Raw genomic sequence first — 22,861 nt, forward strand, 5'->3', positions numbered from 1 at the left:
AATAAACAGTTAACTTTTTAACAAAACGCTCTGCCGTCCCATAGTCTAGCGGGCTAAACACAGCGCCGCCGCGGCGTCCATTCAAGGCAGTTCGTGGGCCCAGGGCCTCCAGCGCCCGCACCCCGAATCATCTCTCACCTCGTGATTTTCTCCACCTCCAATCGAACGCTATTATCATGATTTTGGGTGGTCTTCCAGGTTCGTCGACGGGTGTCTGGTTTTCCGAAACTTTCGGGCCCCCTTGACCTTAGATTTCCCGCTGTGATTTCCTAGTCTGTCGGGACCCCTGGGGGGGTCCCGTGGTCCTCCCTCCTGGGCGCCCGAGTGGCCCGCCTGGTCGCTCACCAGATCATCCGTGGCTCTCCGTATGTCTTCCTCCGACACCAGGTGGTGTTTCTCACCTAGCCACTCAAACTCCAGGTAGAAGGGGTGCCCCCACCGATATCGGACCCCTTTTCCCTGCAACCATCTTGTAAGTGTGCCACATTTCCTCCTCATTGACAGGGTTAGGGCCGATAGATCTTGAAAGATGGATACCTTCGAGTCGCCGTACTGTATGATGCCAAGATGTCTCGCCTTCTCCTGGATTCTGACCTTGTCCCTGTAGTAGTGCAGCCGAACCAGGACCGAGCGTGGGCCTCTGCCTCCCCCCCCTGCTCGGTGCACCCTGTCGAAGTTGATCGTCCCCACGCCCTCTGTTCCCAGGGCGATCCTCACGATGTCGTGCACTTTGCCTTCGAGACCTTGTGTGGACTCGCCCTCGGATTCCTCCAGGCCAAAGATTCGAAGGTTGTTCCTCCTCTCCCTGTTCTCCATGTCATCAACCTTAAGCCGAAGCTCTTCTTCACGCCTTTCCATGTCTCGGAGTCTCATGTCCATTTGGGTTTCGAGGAGTGTTACTGAGAGTTGATTATTTTCGACACCCTCCACGCGGTCTTCTAGGGTGGTGACTTTGGTGGTGAGGTCGGCCAGTTTGGCCCCCATGTCTGTCCTCATCCCTCGTATCTCCTCCAGAATCGTTTGGATGTTGTTCTGGATAGCCCCCAGGTCTGGGGGTGGGGCAGTGGGGCTACCGGTGGCCATGGCACTTTCTTTGGCAACGAACTGGTATTTCTGCAGGTTTTCTTTCCAGTGCATGGAAGGTTCGTGCCGGCCACTTATCAGCGGGCGCCGCCTTTTCGTCGACTGGGGAGCCGGGAAGGGGTGGTTAAGTTGGTCCTTTAGTGGCGGGTTCCCGGCAAGTCAACTGGGGGGTCCCCAAGGTCTTACAACGCTGTCGGTGTGTTCCACGCAGTCCTTGGTGTCCTTGGTGCCCTTATTCCGGCCCCGTCGTTGCTCCACGGGTGAGTGGGTGGCCCTCAACAGATCGAGTTCTGAGGCCGTGGAGGGGGCTGGTGGACTTGGGCCTCCCTGTGACCGGGTGTGTCTCGTTAGGCGTGGGGCCCCCGAGCACCGTGGGCCATCTCGGCGAGTGTTGTGATGGTGGGGGGGCGTGCTCCCACGTCGGCCCCCTTGGAGTACCATAGGTCCCAGGACCGGAGGATGGTCCTCTCCAGGTCGGGCCGGGCTTCGGGTATCAGAAGCGCCGGGCGCAGAGGGCCGCCCCGGCGTGTGCTCCCTGGGCGGACGGACGACCTTCTTCGGGTGGGCCGCGGAAGATGTCCAGGGGAGGAAGCGCCGTGGGCTCACCTTCTCGGGCCTATTCGTGGGCGGCGCGGCTCGTGCTGCTTCCTGCGTTACTCCGCGCCAGGTCGTGGGGGAGGGGCAGCTGATACCGCCTCGGTCCGTGTAACTCCGCACAGGAGCGTCGGATCGGGACCAGAATTGGGTCCAGGTGGGGGCTACAGGCTCCAACGTCTTTTGGTGGGGGTCGCGTAGTGCATGGGACCCTCGTTCCGCCGGTAAATCGCAGTTCACCCGGGGCTGGGTGTGGAGCTCGACGTTCAGGCGTCCATCCTGCCCGCGCCCCCTGGTGGCCTCAAATCATAGGACTTTATTACTTTGGGCAGTGTTAAATACAATTCACATTTCATGCAGAAAATGCTATCCTTAGGGTTAAACCAGTTTGCAATTTGCTGTAACTAGTATCATCAAGCAATTTTCCTTTTGTGCTTAGAAGTGCTACAGCATTCTATTTTACACCAGGCTCTCTCTGACTTATCTTTCTGTTCTGCATACCTGCAAGGGGACAATTGATAACATATTCTTGACGGTATATATCTAATTAAATTGGGGCTATTATAATCTGTGCTTTTCTGAGCATTTGAGCTTTCCAGAGTGGCTCCGTCTGTAGATAAATCCCAAAGCTCTCTCTGCTTTCTATGGGTTGGGACTGAAATGGAGTCCACATTTTCTCACACAGTGTCATCTGACATCATCATTGTTCATTGGTTGAGTTTGCCATTGGTTCCCTTGAGACGTTGACACACCTAGAGAAAACATCTGCTGATTTGATAAGGGGTGGTTTTGTGCAATTTCAAATCCAATATTTTTTTCTTAATGTTTTATAGGCGCATTTGCCATTATTGGTATATGGATTTTCAGAATCATAAAACAATCCTGATTCAGTAATATTTCCCCCTGTCATAAAAGATGATATTATTAAAATGATATTATTTTTTTAATTATTTATAAATATGAATATGTCATGTTTACCCTCATATCATGTTTTCCCAAGTCCAAAACAATTTTCGCTTTCCCAAAATATATGGTATGTTTCTAGAGACAAGCACATGTCTGTGTGGGATCAGTCCAATTATTACAGGCCCTTATCTGCCAGATGGTTGACTCATAATTTCCAAAACCAGTAACCTCCTAAGTTTTGAAAACACGTATTCAGAGAATAGATCTGCATTCCTTTGATTCTTAAATAGACCATGCATTTGAGAGACATTTTCAAATGGTAATGCTTTTCTCCCACTACCAACTCTAATTTAAATTTATTTAACATGAAAGTATTAACTGCACCCACAATACAGTTTACTTTCTATGTGCAATTTTAAAAACACGCAGTTAACTTTATAATGTTTTTCAAACTATGCTAGGGCATTTTCATTTGCTAATGTTATGCAAGGAAACATTCAAAGTTGACTATCAATGTCTGCATACTATGAATCAGGTGCAGACATCAGATGTCTCAGATGTGAACGAAAGCAGGAAATACTTCACACAAGTGAACTACAATATTCTCTCTTTATTCTGTTACTAGTATGTTATCTTCCCTTGCACTCTGTGCACACAACAATGCTACGTTTTCTACAAGAAATCAAATCTCCCATGGCTTCAAATATAGTGGGAAAGAGATGTTTCATTTCACAGTAAAATATCAAAGTATTGTACTTAGAATGAACCCTCCTAGTAGCAATTACCTCCGAGTCCTGGGACTTAACAGAGAAATGGTTCCAAACGGCCTGTGTAAAATTACATTTGAGGCATTTTCATACTCACTTTTGAACAATTACTTTAGGCATAGATCCAGCTGTGACCCTTAAGTGTTTCCAGGGAATTTCCAGGCAGATGGCCATCTCCTGATCCTTTTCTTCCTTTTCCAGAAAAGCAGGTCTGACTCAAATAAATCTGCTCTAGAATCCATCATGGACAAGGCCCAATCAAATCCAGAGAATCTGAACTCATAATTTTGGAACAGGTCTTCCCCCGTCAGCTTCCAAAATCCTTGCTCAATATCCCATGTGTGTTTCCTCTCTTATAATTGCAATTGTTCCCACACCATGTCATTGTGACACTGTTTGAGTGTTTAATTCTTCCTGTTGGCTTCATAGGTTAATCATATTTTTGATACATGTGAACATGTGGGGGCTGCCTGCTATTGATACTTTTGAATTCAAAATAATTTCTTTTCCATATTCCATCATGGCAACATGACACATTGATGAACTATGGATTTCTGGATCCTCCTGATCCTTAAGACTGCAGGGATAACGTGATGAAATAGGGATTATTTATTAATATTTCTGATTTGTTCAATTATTAATAACCATTTGCACATTGAATTTAGACTCTTTTTTATAAAGGAGAATCTCACAGTTGCAAACACATCTTTTCCTTGTCATTCTACGTCATATGGATGTGGATTAATTTCAAAAGCCACAAGTAAATAAGTTTCTGAGGCATGGCTATAACTTTAAGTTTTATTTCTTTGAATTTATGAAACACTTGTGCTAGCATCATGCACCATGTAAACACCTTTCAGAGGCCTGTTGTTTAATTTTAAATTACTGGGAATCTAGTGAGCTTTATTGCCTTAAATGATTTTAAGAGGTAACAGACGCTTTAAGTGCATACCAGCTCTTTGAAGCTGAAAGTTTGGTAAACAGGGTTCTGACCACGTGGACAGTCCTGATTCCGATCAGCTCAGAACACCATAATTGATGCTTTTCTGGAATGTATTTTAAATATTAATGAACAATATCCTGTACAATGTAGACGGGAACATCCCATTACCCACAGGTCTTGCACAGATGTCTCTATGTTATGTGAAACACAATGAGTGTGTGTGATGAAAGCTAAAAAGCCTGTTCTTTTCCAGATGTTCACTAAACTATTAGATTTCAATCTTCTCCCATGTATGCAGGGCTACAACAATAGAAATAAATGTGTCGCAGGTTTTACTGGAGAGCTAACAACAATGAGCATTGCCAAAGATGTGTTAAAAAAACAATGATTTCCTATACATGAAAGGCTTATTTGCTTCTGTTATATTGAAGGTCCACAGACCATTCTTTATAAATACACTACATTGATGTCTCTCCTTTCTGCTCAACATACCTTGAATAAGAATCACATTACAATTAAAACAATATTATTTTTTTCATGTCAATGTTGAGAGACAGATGAATACCTCATCTATAGCTACTGCCCCTCGCCCAATCCTATATCTCACAGGTGACTCTCTAAGTAAGTCGTGCCACTTCTTATATCCTAGACAGGTACATCAGAATAGAAACACAGTGATGTAAACTAAAGATTGTGAGAGTAAGCAAGCTTACAGTGAAACTATACAACAGTCATGCATTAAACACAAATGAAATATGAACTCACCATGAAGAACGCACTCTAGGTTAAATATGCATTTATTCAAACAGAATATTGATTGCATCCATTTAGATATGAAGAATACTAATGTAAGTAACACATGCAAGCTGAATGAAATATAAATGATATGACTATATAGTTTACTAGAATAGAAATGTGACAGTACTGAGCAGCCATCTTTTCCAAAATGGAAGCTGCAGCACACATTGAAGTAAAGGACATCGTCAAAGTTTTGTGAGAACGCACAATGCTACATCCACTGTAATACATAAGCATGCAGAGTTAGACAAATACCAAGCCAACGTTACTGATAAAATAGGGAAGGTCTGGACAGCTCATAGAGAACATGAGATGATTCCCAAAGCACATGCCATATATTCTTAGATTAATTAAAAGAACAAACTGTCTTTGACGGCCAGGTGCAGAATAACTATAAGCTAAAAGAGTACAGAGGAAATGGATCAAGCAATTCCCTAGTGGTAGTGGAAACCATGATACTCACATTAAAATTAGTTAACATCCCCATAATTGCAGGGTGAAATAATTCCTAACGTCGTCTCATCACACGTGACCTGACTTGAAGAACAACGCACATTTATTAGCAATAGACACAGATAGGGCACCTGCCTCATTACTTGAGCATATTCCCAGACATGAGGCACCATGCAAGGCAAACTACAGAGGAATCCCTCTGGCTCATAACCTAGGATTAAGGGATACTATATTTTTTAATTGAAAGGAAGACCGCCCATGGACCCCTCCCCCCTACTCCTGTTTAGGCTCATATTTTGACAACCTGCCAGTTGCCCAAGGTTGGTCAGTAGAATGCCCACCAATCTGGACCCTCAGTGCTAGGTAACCCATAATGTTTTGTTCCAACCAATCATTTTTTATTTTTTCTAGAGATGACATGTATTTACTATTATCAATTTAGAGGTGGTTTCAGGTGGAGCTGTCAGATTTCTCTAACCCAATCAAACATTTAACACATATACAGTCTATATGTAGTCAAATCCTCTAGCCTATCCCCTTGCCCAGGATTTATTTTTAGATGCCATCATTATGACGTGTTTTTGTATTGTAAGGTACTGTTATATGAGAGCTCTGAGAACTGCGACTCTATTGCTTGAATGCTGTCCCTGATTTATTTTGGATGCTAATAAAGCTGGGGTTTGCCTTTCACTTTGACTATTTCCATCATTGAGTCTGGGTTTTACTGGTTGCACACCTATGAATAAATCTGAGGTTTTCCAGGCCATCATTACATCTTCATATTTGAATACTGAGGTCTTTCATTTGAACCATATCATTTGTAGTTCAAAGTGGCATGAGTGGCATATCTGCACCATTTGTGGGATACTATCCCTCAGGTGTGCAGCTAACTAACTGCATCCACCAGGAGCTCCCTTTTCATGGCCACCCAAAGAATAAACGCATGTCAAGAAAAAAGTAAGCGAGTATTCCAGGGTAACCAGTTCCAGTAATTCCCTCGAAAGCATAGGATCAAATGCAAAAGCATCGAAAAAAAATGCATCGAAAAAAATATTTTTTTTAAAGGTAAAGGTTTTATTTTTATTATAATGGGTTTTAAGGGGTTAAACAAACAGGGGTTTAGGGGGAGACACCATAAAAAAAAGTAAAAAAATGCATTTTTTCAATGCATTTTTTCAATGCATTTGCATTCAATGCTTTTGAATTTGATGCAATCACTAGGAACCGTATTCCAGCACTTCTTCACTGTACATTCAGGCAGTCTGCATGTCTCTTCATTTCTGTTAAAACATTAAGCAGTGTTAAAGGGAACATGTTGCCATTTCTTGTGAAGACATTGGGGTCAGAGGCCTCCAGATGATACCACTTTCTATGATAAACTATGATGACCTAATACGGAGCGGAGGATGTGTGATGTTACTGCAGCAATGCCTTACGGCTTTAGAGAAATAATACCAAGGACAGAAAAATTTTCGGAGTTGCTTGTGTTTCCATGCAGACGGGACGTGGCTTAGCAGTTCGGGCTGAACTTGTCCCACTGGTAACAATACCAATGCTGATTTACATATTAGATGGTCCTTTTCTGCAATGGATAAACTGCGTGAAAAGGAGTGGAGTGGAAGGGTAGATATAGCCAGTAACAGAAAGAGGCAAATCCATTGATAAACCCTGAAACCGAGGGACTACCACTAACTGAGGAGTCCAATGGATGTTGTATTTGTGTCTTTTATAGGTTGGGTAGGTATGCACTACAACCTCAAGGGGTATCAACGTGCTCAGCTTCCTAACATGGTCCAGGGTGGAAGGCAAAGATTAATGACTTCAATTGTTTTCTGAAGACACGCAGATCATGTGCGCTGTGTATGTCTTCTGAAAGAATGCCCCAGTGTTGTCTCCTCTGGAGGTGGTAGTAATGATGTGGACCGCTTCATGCTGTCAGCATCTGCGGTTGTTGAATGATGGATTCAGATTCTCCGGCCTCCCGCGCATTGCATTGGTTAATTCAGAGCCTATAGTTGCTATGCCGATGGTAGACCAGTGTGGTCTGAGTACATGCCTGACTTGAGGAGTCATTCACAGAGTCCACGGAGTGATGGCTAGTCATTTGGCCTTAGTTTGGTGGTACATGGCATGCCCATACACAGTGCATTTCGGATAGATGCCAGTAGCTATTTGTTATGTCTTGGATCAGCCCAAGGGGGTATGCCGTCATTCACTGCTCCACACACCCGGCGATGATTTGAAACCGGGCCACGTAAGCCTGATCGTCGATTTCTATAATTTGTGTATCATCAGTATAATGTTTAAAATCTGCACCCTGGTGCAATAGAAGATCACGTAGCCGATTTATGTCAATGTTAAAAGAATGGGGAAATGCAGGCTCCCTGAGGCACAGCGCAGTCCAGCATTTCTATATGTGAGACACAGTCCCTAATTTTCTGAAGTGAGCCAAAAGGAGGTATTTTCGGGCACCCTGGTTGTATCTCTAATCCGTTCAAATAAGAGGGATTCAAGTAAAGGGTCTTGAACACTGCTGAGTGCCAAGTGGCGTGTTTCGCAGATGGGAGAACCACGCAAGGCTTCTTGCGGAAAAACCTTCAATGGGTTTGATCCCTGGTCCGGAACTTCGAATCTGGAGGAGTCCGGAATTAAGCGCAATATCAATCAAAAATACAAAAAATATGCATGAAAAGTTCAGTACTTTATTTGCATTTCGGAAAGATCAAAGCTGTGTGATTAAGTTGTTTAAAGTTCTGGACCTTCACAGATTTCTTAAAGCAATTAAGAGAAATCTTCAGTGCCAAGAACTCATACTCCCCTGACAAAGCAGTTTCTACATGAATCTGCTTTTAGGTCCTGCTAGTTGCCAAACACAGACATAGACTAGAAACCTCCGAATGCATAACTTCTAAAATGAAGGTCAAAGAAATGTGCTACTCAGGTTCTAGAGCTTTGACTTGCTCATGCTTCCGCCTCTCCACAATGGAACCGATGCATTGCTGATGAACTACACGCATAGACCCATGAGCAATGAATTCTCTGCACATGCATAAATAGATAAATAGGGAGTGGCTACATCATTTTTTTTTTTTAAAGAACTTCATGACAGATTGTCCCCCTTCTAAGCACGGAAGGATGGCTCCCGGGAGGATAGCTCAGCGGCAATGTGTTTGCCTTGGAAGCAAGAGGACACAAAGCAACATAGGTTTGATCCCCCGGTCCACGCTTAGAAACCTCTGGGTACTGGGTATTTAAGCGCGTTATAAATATGCAACTAAGACAAAAACAAAGCCATAACGCAACAAAAAAAAAAAAGAAATTCTGCAACAGCGCCTCCAATGTATCAATCTCAGAAGGGTAAAGGGCTGAGTCAGTCCTGAAGAGTTTCGAACACGTGCTTGCAGATCACAAGCAGATCCTGAAGACGAGTCATTCATTTGCAGAGTTATTGTACCAGCTAGCTAACTTTACAACTTGGAACATTTTGAAGCATCGGTTGCAGTAGCACACACGCGCACACGTGTCTATGTGCCCCTGATGGTCCCTCCCCATGTGAATGAGCAAGCCTGTCCCTTAGCCAATGCATAGGCAGATTGGCAATGGCATTCTGTGGGATGAGGGTGCTCCGACTGTCTCCCAAAGAATCGTTCTTCAGATGAAAGGCGGAGTATCCTCATCATACAGCCAGCAATTTGGTTTCACTAACCTTTTTACTTTCATTTTCCAAAGCCTTGAGAAACCACCCTTATCGGGTGGAACACATGTTGGCAAAATGGTATTACGTGAATAAATAAAAAATCATTGTGTGTGCTCCCTTTCTGCTAATTTCTTTTATAGCAATGTGATGAGGCTGCTGAGTGGTAAACACAATATTTGAACATAGTTTCATAGAAAATACATTGAGATCTAAAATTACAAAATGTAAAAGTGATTTTACGTGTGATGGATTTACAGTGTTTATATCGAATCTTTTATATATAATGAACACATATATCGAATATTTTATAACAAAACATTTTATAGTGAATGCATTTAGGGTGGGGTAAAGTGTTAAATATTTTTGGGCAACGGCTGGGATGGGTTTTTAGGGCTGGGAAACAGGGGTTTTGCCCCCACCCCCAAAAAAAGTGCATTCCTATAAAAATGTTGTTATAAAATATTCAATATATGTTCATTCTTTATTAAATATTTCGGTATAAAGACATGTAAACATGAATGTGTACAGTCTATATGATTTTGTGAAATTAATATGGCCTAAGCATGGAGTTAAAACACTTTTATTTATAAAACAGATTGAAAGTTAAAAAATCTCTGCTCACCCAGGAATTCCACCAGATTCCAGTTTATTGGCAATATCCACATCCCAAGACCAGACATCGAATTGCCACTTCCGCAGACCCAACACGCCACAAAGCACTGACCCAGAATGTATCCCTATTCGCATGTCAATGTCATGTTTCGTCCTCGATCTCACATACCTGCATAGACAAAAGAGGTCCGTCATCATTTGGGCAAACATACATGCAGCTACATCTCAAATGCCATGAGTTCAAAGACCAGAATATTCCAAGCATTTAACCGATCTGTGTGGGATAATATATCAATGACAATAATAATAAAGTCAGGGTTCTATATAGTGCTTCATTCCAGATGGCGTCTGTTTCTAAGCACTTTTGTAATAGCTGGCTTAATGATTGTACAATTCAATGGTGCTCAGTTATTTCAACTTCGAAGACTTAAGATGAAGTGCAGGTTACTCTCATGTTAGCGTAAAAACACTTACCGTGTTGGAGAATGTTTCCTTCTAGCCAAGTTATTCATGCATACTATATATTAAGATCTGTCGTACACTGCACTCGTGTTTTTTTTAGAGCAAAACAATGAGTGAGAAAGATTAACTGTAAAACTTTCTCCCATGTATAATAACTGCAGGCTTATTTTCTGGGGCTTAGATATTTGCACATGCATGTTTCTGTTCTATAACGCACTGATTAACGGTGAATATGTGAAAGAAATCCGATATGCATGGGAGAGACCCGCTATAGCAAAACGAGTATTGTATTATCAAAAAGTGGCCCCCAATTGTTTGTTTGGTTGTTTATTTGTTTATAATGTGCAGGAGCCCGCCGGCATCGGGCACAACCTATATTACAGACAGGCATAGAATTTACCATCTTAACGAACAGTAAAGTCTTAAGACGTCTTCTGAAAATGATACTGTTTTTTTCTATACACATTTCAACAGAAAGCTTCATCCAGACCGACCCTGCCTGTACCTTGAAAGAGCATCCATTGCCTCTGACTCGTTTACATCTAGGTTGAGTCAGACGCATCGAATCCTTAGACCGAGTAGCTCTGACATGTTTCTCCAAAATCAGATGCTCTTTCAGGTATTCTGGTGCTTGTCCATATAGTCATCTATGCACAATGGTACTCATCTTAAAACATATTCTGGCCTCTACTGGCAACCAGTGCAGCTCCGACCTCCTATGTGCTGCTACCGGGTCCCTTCTTGCTGTACCTTTAATAATTGTGTGCCAAAGGGCTTTCTCGTAACATACTGTTACACAGTGCTTTAAGTGGGGTAAAAAATTGAGGGGGGGGCCCTCGTTTGGGGGCGTGGCTTCCATTGCAGGCGTGGACTAAAAGTGCACAAATCATAGTAAGGTGCGCAAACAAATATATACATGTATTTGAGCATTTATATATTTGTTTGCGTACTACTATAGTTTGTGATTTTTCAAGCCTTCTTTTATATACATAGCAATGTTACATATTTCTATGTTTATACAAGGTGGCTTGTAAGTGCACACACCATAGTAAATTACGCACACTTGTGTGCTTACCTTACTATGGTTTGTGTACTTTTCAAGCTGCCTTTTATAAACATAGACATTTGTAACATATGTCTATGTTTATAAAAGATGGCTTGAAACGTAGCCATCTTTTATAAAGCGTTGATGACGGACAAAACCCAAGGTGGCTTTGTCCGTCGACAAAGCTATATAAAAGATGCCTTGAATTGCGTACGATTCAAGCCGTCTGTTATAAACATAGAAATATATCTACGTTTATAAAAGATGGCTTAAACGTACACAGTTGAAGGCATCTTTTATAAAGCCTTGCCAAAGCAGAAAGGCGCCTCGGGCTCAGTGATCTCAGAGATCACAGAGCCCGAGGTGTCTTTCACCCTCTGCGAACCCGCGGGCTCCGTGATCTAATCTGCAGATTAGATCACGGAGCCCGCGGGTTCGCTGAGGGTCAGTCAGTGACCTGGCGAGGGAAAACTAAGGGACTCTAGCTTCCTCTGATGACCCCTCATCTGAGGGGCCATCAGAGAAAGTTACAGTGACTGACGGAAGTGCCAGCCAGTCACAGCAACGCTGAGCCTGGCTGGCACTTCTGTCAGCTTGCCTGACGTTAAAGTGGCGGGCGCATCTCCCGTCGCGGCTGCGGCCGCAGCGGGATAATGCGTCCTGCCATGGCGTGGTGAGGCCGGGGGGCCCCGGCAGGGCCCCGGCTCAGCTCCACTTTTTGGAGACTGCCGGGGCCCGGCCCTGGCAGGCCCCGGCCCACTTAAAGCACTGCTGTTACAACACGACTACCGCTTGTGTCTTATTCGTGTTTGGCTCGGCTGCTTGCCAATGTTCAGAAACACAGAGCCAATGCATACAGCTACAGTCGCTGTTAATTACAAGATGACGCATGGGAAAGAAATACAAATATAGGCTTTCCCGGCTAAAGACCAAAAGAATAGAATGGTTTCATGGCTGTCTTATTCTCAGGCATATGCTCCCATGAGATCAACCTACCAACCCATGATTCACCTGTGAGGATCGCTAACGCAGCTGCTATTTTGCAAATAACTCTGCAAAGGCATGAGCACTTCGCCTGTGTCGGATATCGGATTGCCCGGAGTTGGGATATGCTAGACACGATGCCAGCACCTGATATTCTAGGTAATAATACGAGAAACGAGATTTAAAAATATATATATATATGTGCATGATGTTGCTTCTTTGAATACAAATTCTTTTTGGTATAGAATTTGATCTGGTGGGCCGATATCGCTATGAATTAAGGTACTGATCTTTTTAAAGATTTTAAAATTGATTGATGAACTTTAATTATGAATTATGCTATAAAATTGCAATTTGTTGTATTCGTTGCTCTATAAAGGTTTTTGTAATAAACCGTGTACAAATAAAAAATAAAAAATAAACGATAATAATAGTAGGTTGTTACAGAGCGCTTACGGACTGTTCTAAGAAATGCATCAATAGGTGACACAATTACCCAGTTTAATGTCACTTGATGTATCGATCCTGGAAAGGATGATGGTTGGCTCACCCCAGGCTGGATTTGAACTAGCAAAGCTGATTCTGGACCTGTGCTGGAGGCAAGAATATAACCTGTGAGCTATTCTCCAGGGCATCGCAACAATTGTCACACAATCAATCCTTCACAAGTGACCCCTTTATCTGCTAGCATTTCTATGCCTGTAGATGAGCCGTGCCGGAGGAGTCTGAGCAGAGCATATATACACAGTGTAACATGGTTTGCTCATTCAAATGTCCCCGAAGCATAGATCCCTGAAATGCTAAAACCGGATCGCATGAAATAAAGCCTCCATCGCAAAACATCTGTCACTTTTGTAAAAATCCAAGCGAACCAGAGACCTTACCGCATGGGATAACAAGTTGCCCCACTCTGCTAAATCATCGCATAAAACATCTCAAACATCACCTAGAAGGCTTTTTCATTGCAACTGCTGAACAACTATGGCGCATCTTGTATAATACATCCATCAATAAAATCAGGATTGCGATTATAAATTGCTTAAAGGATAGTTCCGGGACTTTTTTTTATTGTTCCTATGGTTCGGCCATGTGTTTTTAAGCATAAATCGGTAGATCGTAGAAAACTTTCCTATGGACCTTACCCGACTTTTCGTCCATTAACACACTCGAAATCAGCCGCCATTTTCTGATAATCCTATCATTTCCCCCCATCGCCCTGGCTCACCTGCTTTTGCGGCACTAAATCAAATCCCCCGCCCCTGAGCCTGACATCAGCAGACGCGTACCGCCCATTTCCCAACGCCAAAGCACGTTTCGTGTCAACAATCGCTGCGTCTCAGCTAATGAAGTGTCGCCATGGAAATGGCAGGACGCCTCTTTCCTCAATAAGTATAAACACACCGTTTCACAACACACAGCAGCAGATTTTCGATTCCATTCCTCTCTCTGTGTTACTTTGAGTATTCTGTGACTCGTTTCTGTGCTCTGGTCAGCTACCTTCGCCGCTTCTAGGCCTTGTGAACACCTGTACCATCTCTGTAAATTATTTTACTTTCTTTACCACACAATGGCTACAATAATGCCGTATATGTACGAGCCCGAGTACACCGAGGAGGAACTACTGGAAAGGCAAGCACGCGGAAACGATGGGGATTCGGACGGCAGTTGGGAGGACCAGTCAACGGATGAAGAGCCTGGACCATGTCGCATGGACGGCGTCTCCACCTGGTGCACGTGCAATCGGTGCGAGCTAATGCCAACTGAGGAGGAGAACTGCTGCTGCCGTGAAAATTCTGGGTGCTTGGCCTACATTTCGGAAGGCGAGCCAAGTCCGCAATGCATCACCGAGCTGCCAGAGTTCAGGGAAGCCTGCCTCTCACGGACCGTGTTGAGGATGATGATGGTGCTTATGCACGAACTTCGCGGCACTGTTCGTCCGCGTAATCCGAGTAACGAGTAAGTATACTCTGGTTGTGAGGTCAGTGATGCCACTACTATGTCATGGTCGTCTCCCACATATAAAATTACATCTACATATCATTCGAATGCATGTAAATTGGTTCCATATTGTGCATTTTCTAGATAGAATTTTTTTCAAAGCAGAATGCCATTTTTTACCTGAATCGACAGTGATAAGAAAGTTTTGTCATTTTAATACAGTTTGCATCTTTCATTTTCACAGGTGGTACAGGCTGGTGGCCTATCGTTGCTTCACTTGGTGGCTTCACGGGAGGCTCGGACACCGCGTTCGGAGAGTAATACCTGCCTGTGCGGTACTTGCCATTAGACAACATTTCCCCAGCAACAGTGGACAATACCGCGGATTTTCCCTGGGTGTGCTGCAACCGGAACTTTATAATGTGTAATGTTTATTATTTATGTTCAATTGAAATTAAGATCTAAAATAAAACCCAACATATATTTTAACAATGGTTGTTTTGATTTTTTAAATGAATCTGGTGTGTCTCCATTGAATAGTCTTCCTGTGCCTTGTCTTGTCACACCACATGTCTCGTTGAACCCATATGCAGCAGACATACATGCAGTTAGATGGCCTCTCCTTGGTGAGGCCCTGCGGCAAACGAGTCTTGTCTGCACGACCACCGCCCCAATCCACCCCCCCCCGCCCTATCAAAGGCAGTTCGCACCGGGGTACTTGCGCTGGCAAGTGGAGCTGTCAGGGAGCGATAAAGGCCAAGAGGTGCCAAAGACCATGTACACTTCAAAGTGGTCTATAGAGCATGGGTTGTTGTTCCCATGTCTACCTCCAGACCCCGTGTCTCCTGCCAAGCATCCCCCTCACGCTGGACGCCCCCCTGCAATCCACATTTTTTTTATTTATTTAAATTTGTAGAGCGCATAACAGCCCACAGGCATCGCCGCGCTATAGCAGTACTCAAAGAAGGCTCGCTTAAGGGTTACAGTGAAGCCGCCCAGGTAGATAGACTTAGTGACGATACAATGCATGATATAGGGTTACATACATATTCAGATCATGGTACATTGCGGGGATTGCGGTTGCGGTTGCACAATGCAAGTCATACAAAGAGACTGGTTTTGATGGCCTTGCGGAAGGCTGCATGGGAGTCAATAGTCCTAATGTGAGGGGGGAGTGAGTTCCAGTGGGTGGCTGCCACTTAAGTGTGTCTCCATTCACGAGTCTTCCTGTGTCTTGTCTGCACGACCACCGCCCCAATCCACCCCCCGCCCTATCAAAGGCAGTTCGCACCGGGGTACTTGTGCTGGCAAGTGGAGCTGTCAGGGAGCGATAAAGGCCAAGAGGTGCCAAAGACCATGTACACTTCAAAGTGGTCTATAGAGCATGGGTTGTTGTTCCCATGTCTACCTCCAGACCCCGTGTCTCCTGCCAAGCATCCCCCTCACGCTGGACGCCCCCCTGCAATCCACATAAGTGTGTCTCCATTCACGAGTCTTCCTGTGTCTTGTCTGCACGACCACCGCCCCAATCCACCCCCCGCCCTATCAAAGGCAGTTCGCACCGGGGTACTTGTGCTGGCAAGTGGAGCTGTCAGGGAGCGATAAAGGCCAAGAGGTGCCAAAGAGCATGTACACTTCAAAGTGGTCTATAGAGCATGGGTTGTTGTTCCCATGTCTACCTCCAGACCCCGTGTCTCCTGCCAAGCATCCCCCTCACGCTGGACGCCCCCCTGCAATCCACATAAGTGTGTCTCCATTCACGAGTCTTCCTGTGTCTTGTCTGCACGACCACCGCCCCAATCCACCCCCCGCCCTATCAAAGGCAGTTCGCACCGGGGTACTTGTGCTGGCAAGTGGAGCTGTCAGGGAGCGATAAAGGCCAAGAGGTGCCAAAGACCATGTACACTTCAAAGTGGTCTATAGAGCATGGGTTGTTGTTCCCATGTCTACCTCCAGACCCCGTGTCTCCTGCCAAGCATCCCCCCTCACGCTGGACCCCCCCCTGCAAACCGCATAATTCCACAACATATACACGTCATTCATTCACAAACACACCCCTGTTTCGAATCCTTTATAACCCACTTCATATTTCTAATGAGCACTTCTTTGCGCTTTGCTAGTCAACCCGTGAAGGTGCTGGTTATCTGCTCTTCGTCTCTGTGAACTTCCGTGACCACTTCGAGGAAACTCCTCAGTTTGCAACCTGTGAACTGCTCCCTGTTCTACGACAAGAAACTACTCTGATCCCTGCATCTAACTGTTTGTTCGTCAAGGTAAGGCCATGTACCATAATCATTTTGCGTCCAATTTCTTTTCGTTCAAGACAGTACATGCAAGGAACTAGTCACATGTTCTGAGTTTAGTCAAATTATTTTTCTATTTTTTTAAAGTTATTCAAAAACTTATCCGCATGTGAATAACGTGTATAGTTACAAGAACCAAAACGAACCTTGCATTGAACCTTTTATGTGTCATTTAATTTTTTAACACATTGCTATTCATAGAGAATTGTTGATCTTTACTTTTCAGAACTTTCCACAATGCCTGCCTGTTCCATTGGCGGTTGCCCTTCGAAGACCCATAATAAATCTGAAGGTACTATAATGCATGTTTTCCCTAAGACAATAGATCAGATAAGAGAATGGGTCCGATATTGCGGATATCCACCGTCTGAGCTTGAAAGTAGAGTCCTAGAAGTCTTTGCGGACAAGAGGGGTGATCGATACCGCATCTGCAGCAGGCACTTTACCTCTGACATGTACTCCACATCATTGCTAATAAAGAAGAACACACCGCGAGCGAGGCGAATATTGCTCTCAACCGCTATTCCCACTCTATTCGTCCACATCCCTCCACTGGTGAGTCAAGTTTACGTATTTATCTCTCGGCCTTGCGGTAGTGTGTAGCATTAGCTAACAATAATTTCCCCATTTATGTATCCACTCAATATGAAGGCGGAACATTCTCCATCCGTGTCGTTATTGCAGTCATCAGCCACTTCAAGCGCCTATCGGGTAATCTTACTTGGCTATTCTGCCACTGACTTGTTTTAGGCATGTAAATCAATAGTTTTAATTTATCGTGTAATTATTTTACCTAATGGTACACCCTTGTACTCATCCTCTAGTCTTTGTTTTCAGTTATAATTATTGTTATCCAAAATAATGCAAGTACTGTCTTTCAGGGAGATGCTGAGGAGTCCAACGTATTGACGACAACCGTTGATGTCACTCAGATGCTCGAGGTACGTTTCCGGACAGTTCCATCGATGGAGATCATCAGATCTTGCATTCTTGTAGCGTGATTGTTACACACAATGTTTCTTTCGTTTTTAGCCATTGATATGTCCTTCTGTCGTCGCCCTCCTATGTGTCTTCTTTTTTCAATATTGTGTTCATTACTAATGAAAGTCCTATGTTTCAGGGAGTCGATGGAGCATTAGTCCAAGAAGAAGGGGGAGCATGCAGTTACGGGTCGGCGCAACAGCTTGCAGAAGTGTGCACCGCAGTTACATCGTCCCTTGATGTTCTTATGCATTTCGAGGTATGGATACTGACAGTTCGATCAAGCGAAATCATATGACGTGATTACATCCGCTATACTTCCTTCTTTATTAACGCAAGTACTATGTTTCAGGGAGATGACGGACCTTCTTCTACAAGAACATCACCCCTAGTAGTTGATGCAGATCTCTGGGTGGTGACACTTCCAACGATCGAGCAAATCGAATCATATTTACATATCCATTATTTATTTTAGACAACTGATCATTTGTGCAGGTCTATTTAGATGAGCAGTTGACGCCTGCACAAAGTTTCTGTTCTTTTTATCAAAATAGAAAACCATACTAATGCAATTACTGTGTTTCAGGGAGTTACTGAAGTATCATCTTCAATAATATCATCAATGGAAGTCTATGAGGAGCCCGAGGTATGTATCTTGACAGTTCCATCTAACTAGATCAACTATGCGTGAATAATTGTCGTTTGAATGTTCTACACAAAGCGTTCATTCGTGTTTTGCTATTGAGATGTACGTGGGTATTGGTCCCCAAGTACATTTTGTGTTTTCGATATTATTATACATACTAATGAAAGTTCTATGTTTCAGGGAGTCGATGGAGCGTCAGTGCGTGATGGATGTGCTTATCATGAAAATATAGTTGTTGCAGCGCAAGAGGAAGTGGAGACATGCACACACGAGTCGGAGCAACAGCGTCCTGATGTTGAAGTTTGAGGCAAGAAAGTTTCAAAGAAAAGAAAGCAAAAGAAGGTTAGTGTCCTGGTCACTATATTATGTTGTTTTTCACTGTTAATAGTTCAATACTGTAAGTTGTGTTTAAACTGAACATCCCTTTTCCAATCTGTCCTCTAGTTGCGAGTGGGTGTACGAACTAGATCTACACAGACAGTGAAGCGAACGAGAGATGTTGCTTGTCAAACCTTTTGGCAGGGACTTGAGACTGGAGATGCATCGTGCCAATGGGAAGAATATGAAGTGATTGACAACGGAGCTATACCACCACCAGCCATTGATAGTGAATGTCCTCCTGGTAGTTCGGATGCAGTCGGAGATCAATTTACAGAATCCACACCCGCAAAAACTAAGACCGCGAGAAAGTTGAAGAAATTGTCTTATTCACCCATCGCCGGAAAAGGAACAGATGTTGCAATGGAAGAGAATGAAGTGGACTACAATGAAACACCATCAATATCACTGAACATAGCGGAAGACGATATCAGAGATTCTACCTTTCATTCTACCTTTCATGTGAGTGACATGTCCTCAACGTTACAGGCCGAACCAGCTGGGATGCAGAGTGACAGTATAAGGAAAGAGGCCAAATTCATTGTATTCGATAGTTGTTTGATTGATATTATTATTCGGTTGAAATGTGGGCATTCGGTAGGTGGGGAAGTATGTGGGGAGCCATTGATTAATGTGACTGTGCAATTCGAGGCACTAACCTTAAAATACATGCCACCTGTACAAAATATCATCCTTTCTCATGGTCTGCACAACCCATGCTGGGACAACTGCCAGCAGGCAATCTACTTTGTGCAGCGGCTGCACTTTTTAGTGGTTCAAGTTTTAAAAAATTAGAGTCTTTCTTTCAGTTTGTGGGAATCCATTTCATTGCGAAAACTCAGTTCTACAAATACCAAACCGATTATCTATTTCCAGCCATTAGCGAAGCTTGGAGAATGGAAAAAATGTCTATTGATGGTACATTCGCGGGCAAACGGTTCAGGCTAGCCGGTGATGGACAGTGCGACAGCCCAGGATTTTCAGCCAAGTACTGCACCTACCACTTTCAGGACATGGAAAGTAAGAAAATTGTGAGTTCGGTGGTCGTGCAGGTGTCACAAAGTACATCCTCAGTGGCCATGGAGAAAGTTGGCTTTGTAGCATCATTGCAAGAACTACAATCGCGGGGAATGGTGATCGACCTGATAGCCACGGACAGACACGTTTCAATTGCCAAGACAATGAGAGAAGAGTACAAAAATATAAATCACCAATTTGACGTTTGGCATCTTGCAAAAACAATCAATAAAAAAATGTCTGCTGCAGGTAAAAAAAAAGAAATGCAAGGTATTTCACAGTGGTCCAAGTCAATCAGCAACCATCTTTGGTGGAGCTCAAAAACATGTGGAGGGTCGTTGGAAATTCTACTGGAAAAATGGCGGTCAGTAATGCTACACTGTACCAACGTTCACTGTTGGAACACAAACCAACATTTCCAGAATTGTGAACATGGCCATTTGTCCACAGAGGAGGCACGGAAGAAGAAGTGGTTGATTCCTTCATCACCCACTCACAAAGCCATTGAAAAGATTGTATTTGATAAAACTATAACAAGAGATTTGAGGGGACTCACGGAATTCTGCCACACAGGAGATTTGGAGGTGTTCCACAATATGTGCCTAAAGTACAGGCCAAAACGATTGCATTTTGGCATGGAGGGCATGATAAATCGGACTCTTCTAGCGGTCTTGGCACATAACCATAATGTTGGCCGTCAACAAAGTAGGACGACCGGAACTTTAGGGACGCTTCGCTACAATAAGGCCTTCACTAAAAGAAGTAAACAATGGGTGATCAAACCAGTGTTTGAGGATATGCAATATGAGTTTATTGAGAGACTTATTGTTGACGTCCTAGATAGGCACATAAATGGAGTTGTGAACCTACCTGTGCAGGGGACAACTGCATTGCCACCCAACATTGCCTCTGTCCCATGTCCACCTAAAGAAGAGCTCATTGAGAAATACACATCACGGTTTAAATGATTGTAATTTGATTGTCTGTTCTCTCGAGTCTCCTCATGTCGCAGGCCCATTGAATATGTGTATCTATTTAATGTGTAAATAAAAGTGATTGCTCAGTGTACATGCAATGTGTCTATCCAACCAAACAGTAATATAAATCATTTTTCAAAAAATATAGAATGTCTCCGTATTTATGGTTCTCTGGGGCTGCAAAGATGGAAATGCAAAGATGGAGTGTAAATTTGAGATGGCCTTACACTGAATGTAGCTAACTAGGAATGTGTGCTCGTTCAAAGTGAAGGTCAGCTGCTTTGATTTTTTGCTCGGGTGCCGGAATGGCCCACGACTCAGTATAAGGTTCTATTGTTATTTGACCTTGACAGGCCGGGACCATCCCGAAAGACTTCTTTTTGGGGGTGTGGGGCAATAACGTAAGAAACGATAATGAATATAATTTCAGAAACGAAAGCCATTTCATGTTCGTTCATTAGAAGAAATAACGTCGGCATAGAAGGAGTGGTATTTCGGGGCTGCCCTACTCACAGACACAATGGAAAATGCAAATATAATGTAAGTAACTCTTTAGATGAGTTTATACCGCAATTTAATTACTATACAGTAGCTTTAAAGACGGGTTAAGTTGTACTTGTTCGTTCTATGTGGCATATTGTTTTGTACCGCGCACTATCTTGAGGAGAACCATCTCCTTTTACGGAAGCACCTCAAAAGCTTCCTCTTTGCTTCTGCTTTCTCTCTCCCTCTCCCCTGCTACAACTGGTCCACTGTCTGCGACCTCGGTCCTGGGCCCTTCCACTCTCCACCTGCACTGCCTCCCTGTCAACCCCTGCACTGGGGGACTGTCTCAGTATCCTACAGCCCCCCCTTGACGTATAATACCCAGTTGCACTGTCCTAGCTATGAAATAATTTCCCGACCTAATATATAAAATGAATAATTTTAATAAAGATCTGATGGTGAGACTAATTTCATTTTTTATGTTTGTCAAACAGGTACATCATCCATTATTGTCTGTGTCACGAGTACCAGACACCGGCGGATGGGTTTTTCAACCGCCAGTTGCTTCTCCGCGTGAACAACGTTACCACCCTGACCATTTTATGGGACGATCGCCAAGTACAAGTATGCCCTTACGCGGTACTAACGGCTAGATGCAACATACAGACCGTTGTGGTGGCCTAGTGCCTCGTTGTTGGAACAGCCATGCGATTATCAGTGTGACCGCTGAATATTCAAATCGCTGAATATTCTCAAAACATTTGATGTCAAATAAATGTACTTTGCCAAATGTACAATCTTGCCGTTTGCTTTTAAACCACAGTTTCATATTCCGAATTGTGGCGCTGTATTGTGAGATGATCTAAGACCCTATGTACAGCAAAGGAACATCGTGTGCCTCAAAAACGAACTTTTTGGAACGTGAGCAAATAAAAATGCAAATCGCTGAATATTCTCAAAACATTTGATGTCAAATAAATGTACTTTACCAAATTTACAATCTTGCGGTTTAATTTAAAAGTACAGTTTCATATTCCCAATTGTGGCGCGCTGTGTTGTGTGAGCTCATCTGTGTTGATTTCCTGGTTCTGTGTGGAGTCGCGTAGAAGACGCCTGGGCGCGTTTGCCTACGAAGCTCAGTCACGTCACGGATAGAGGCGGGGAATATGAATGTTTTGATCAAGTCTGTTTCAGGGGCGGGGGATTTGATTTAGTGCCGCAAAAGCAGGTGAGCCAGGGCGATGGGGGGAAATGATAGGATTATCAGAAAATGGCGGCTGATTTCGAGTGCGTTAATGGACGAAAAGTCGGGTAAGGTCCATAGGAAAGTTTTCTACGATCTACCGATTTATGCTTATAAACACATGGCCGAACCATAGGAACAATAAAAAAAAAGTCCCGGAACTTAGCACTTGATCTAGAAAACATCAGTCCCAAACAAATGATCACATGTGCTTAACGATGTTGAGACTGTAAATAATTTGCCTGTCAAGTTCTTTGTGATTGTATAGCTAACTGCTTGGCTTCGCAAATGATGAGAATGGTTCAGCTTTCTTATTCTTATTCTCATTCTTCTGTCTTTTTTCCTTACTACTTTTTGCTTCTTCTTCTTTTCTATATTATTCAAACAGTGATGATGGTGATGTTTTGTCTAATGTTGTGCGATGTATAATTTTATTTGCACATATCATGCTTATGTCATGAAATATTAACTGTTTTATTTTAACATTGTTCTATGAAGTTTTGAAATTTTGTAAGTAAAAATATTGAAAAGTTGTATTACAACTATAT

The 22,861-nt window shown here is 43.5% G+C and overlaps 1 protein-coding gene across 2 annotated transcripts in view; it reads right to left on the reverse strand.

The window, feature by feature from the left end:
- Positions 1 to 22,861, reverse strand: part of ADCY8 (adenylate cyclase 8) — a 1,651,787-nt gene that overhangs the window by 655,457 nt on the left and 973,469 nt on the right. For both annotated transcript variants that reach the window (XM_069621638.1, XM_069621637.1), the window contains exon 6: positions 9,864 to 10,022. In XM_069621638.1, coding sequence (XP_069477739.1) covers positions 9,864 to 10,022 — 159 coding nt within the window. The remainder of the gene's footprint in view (positions 1 to 9,863; positions 10,023 to 22,861) is intronic.

The sequence above is a fragment of the Ambystoma mexicanum genome, chromosome 5q (genome assembly GCF_040938575.1).
Source record: "Ambystoma mexicanum isolate Mex_15411 chromosome 5q, UKY_AmexF1_1, whole genome shotgun sequence".
In the NCBI taxonomy this organism is placed as follows: domain Eukaryota; kingdom Metazoa; phylum Chordata; class Amphibia; order Caudata; family Ambystomatidae; genus Ambystoma; species Ambystoma mexicanum.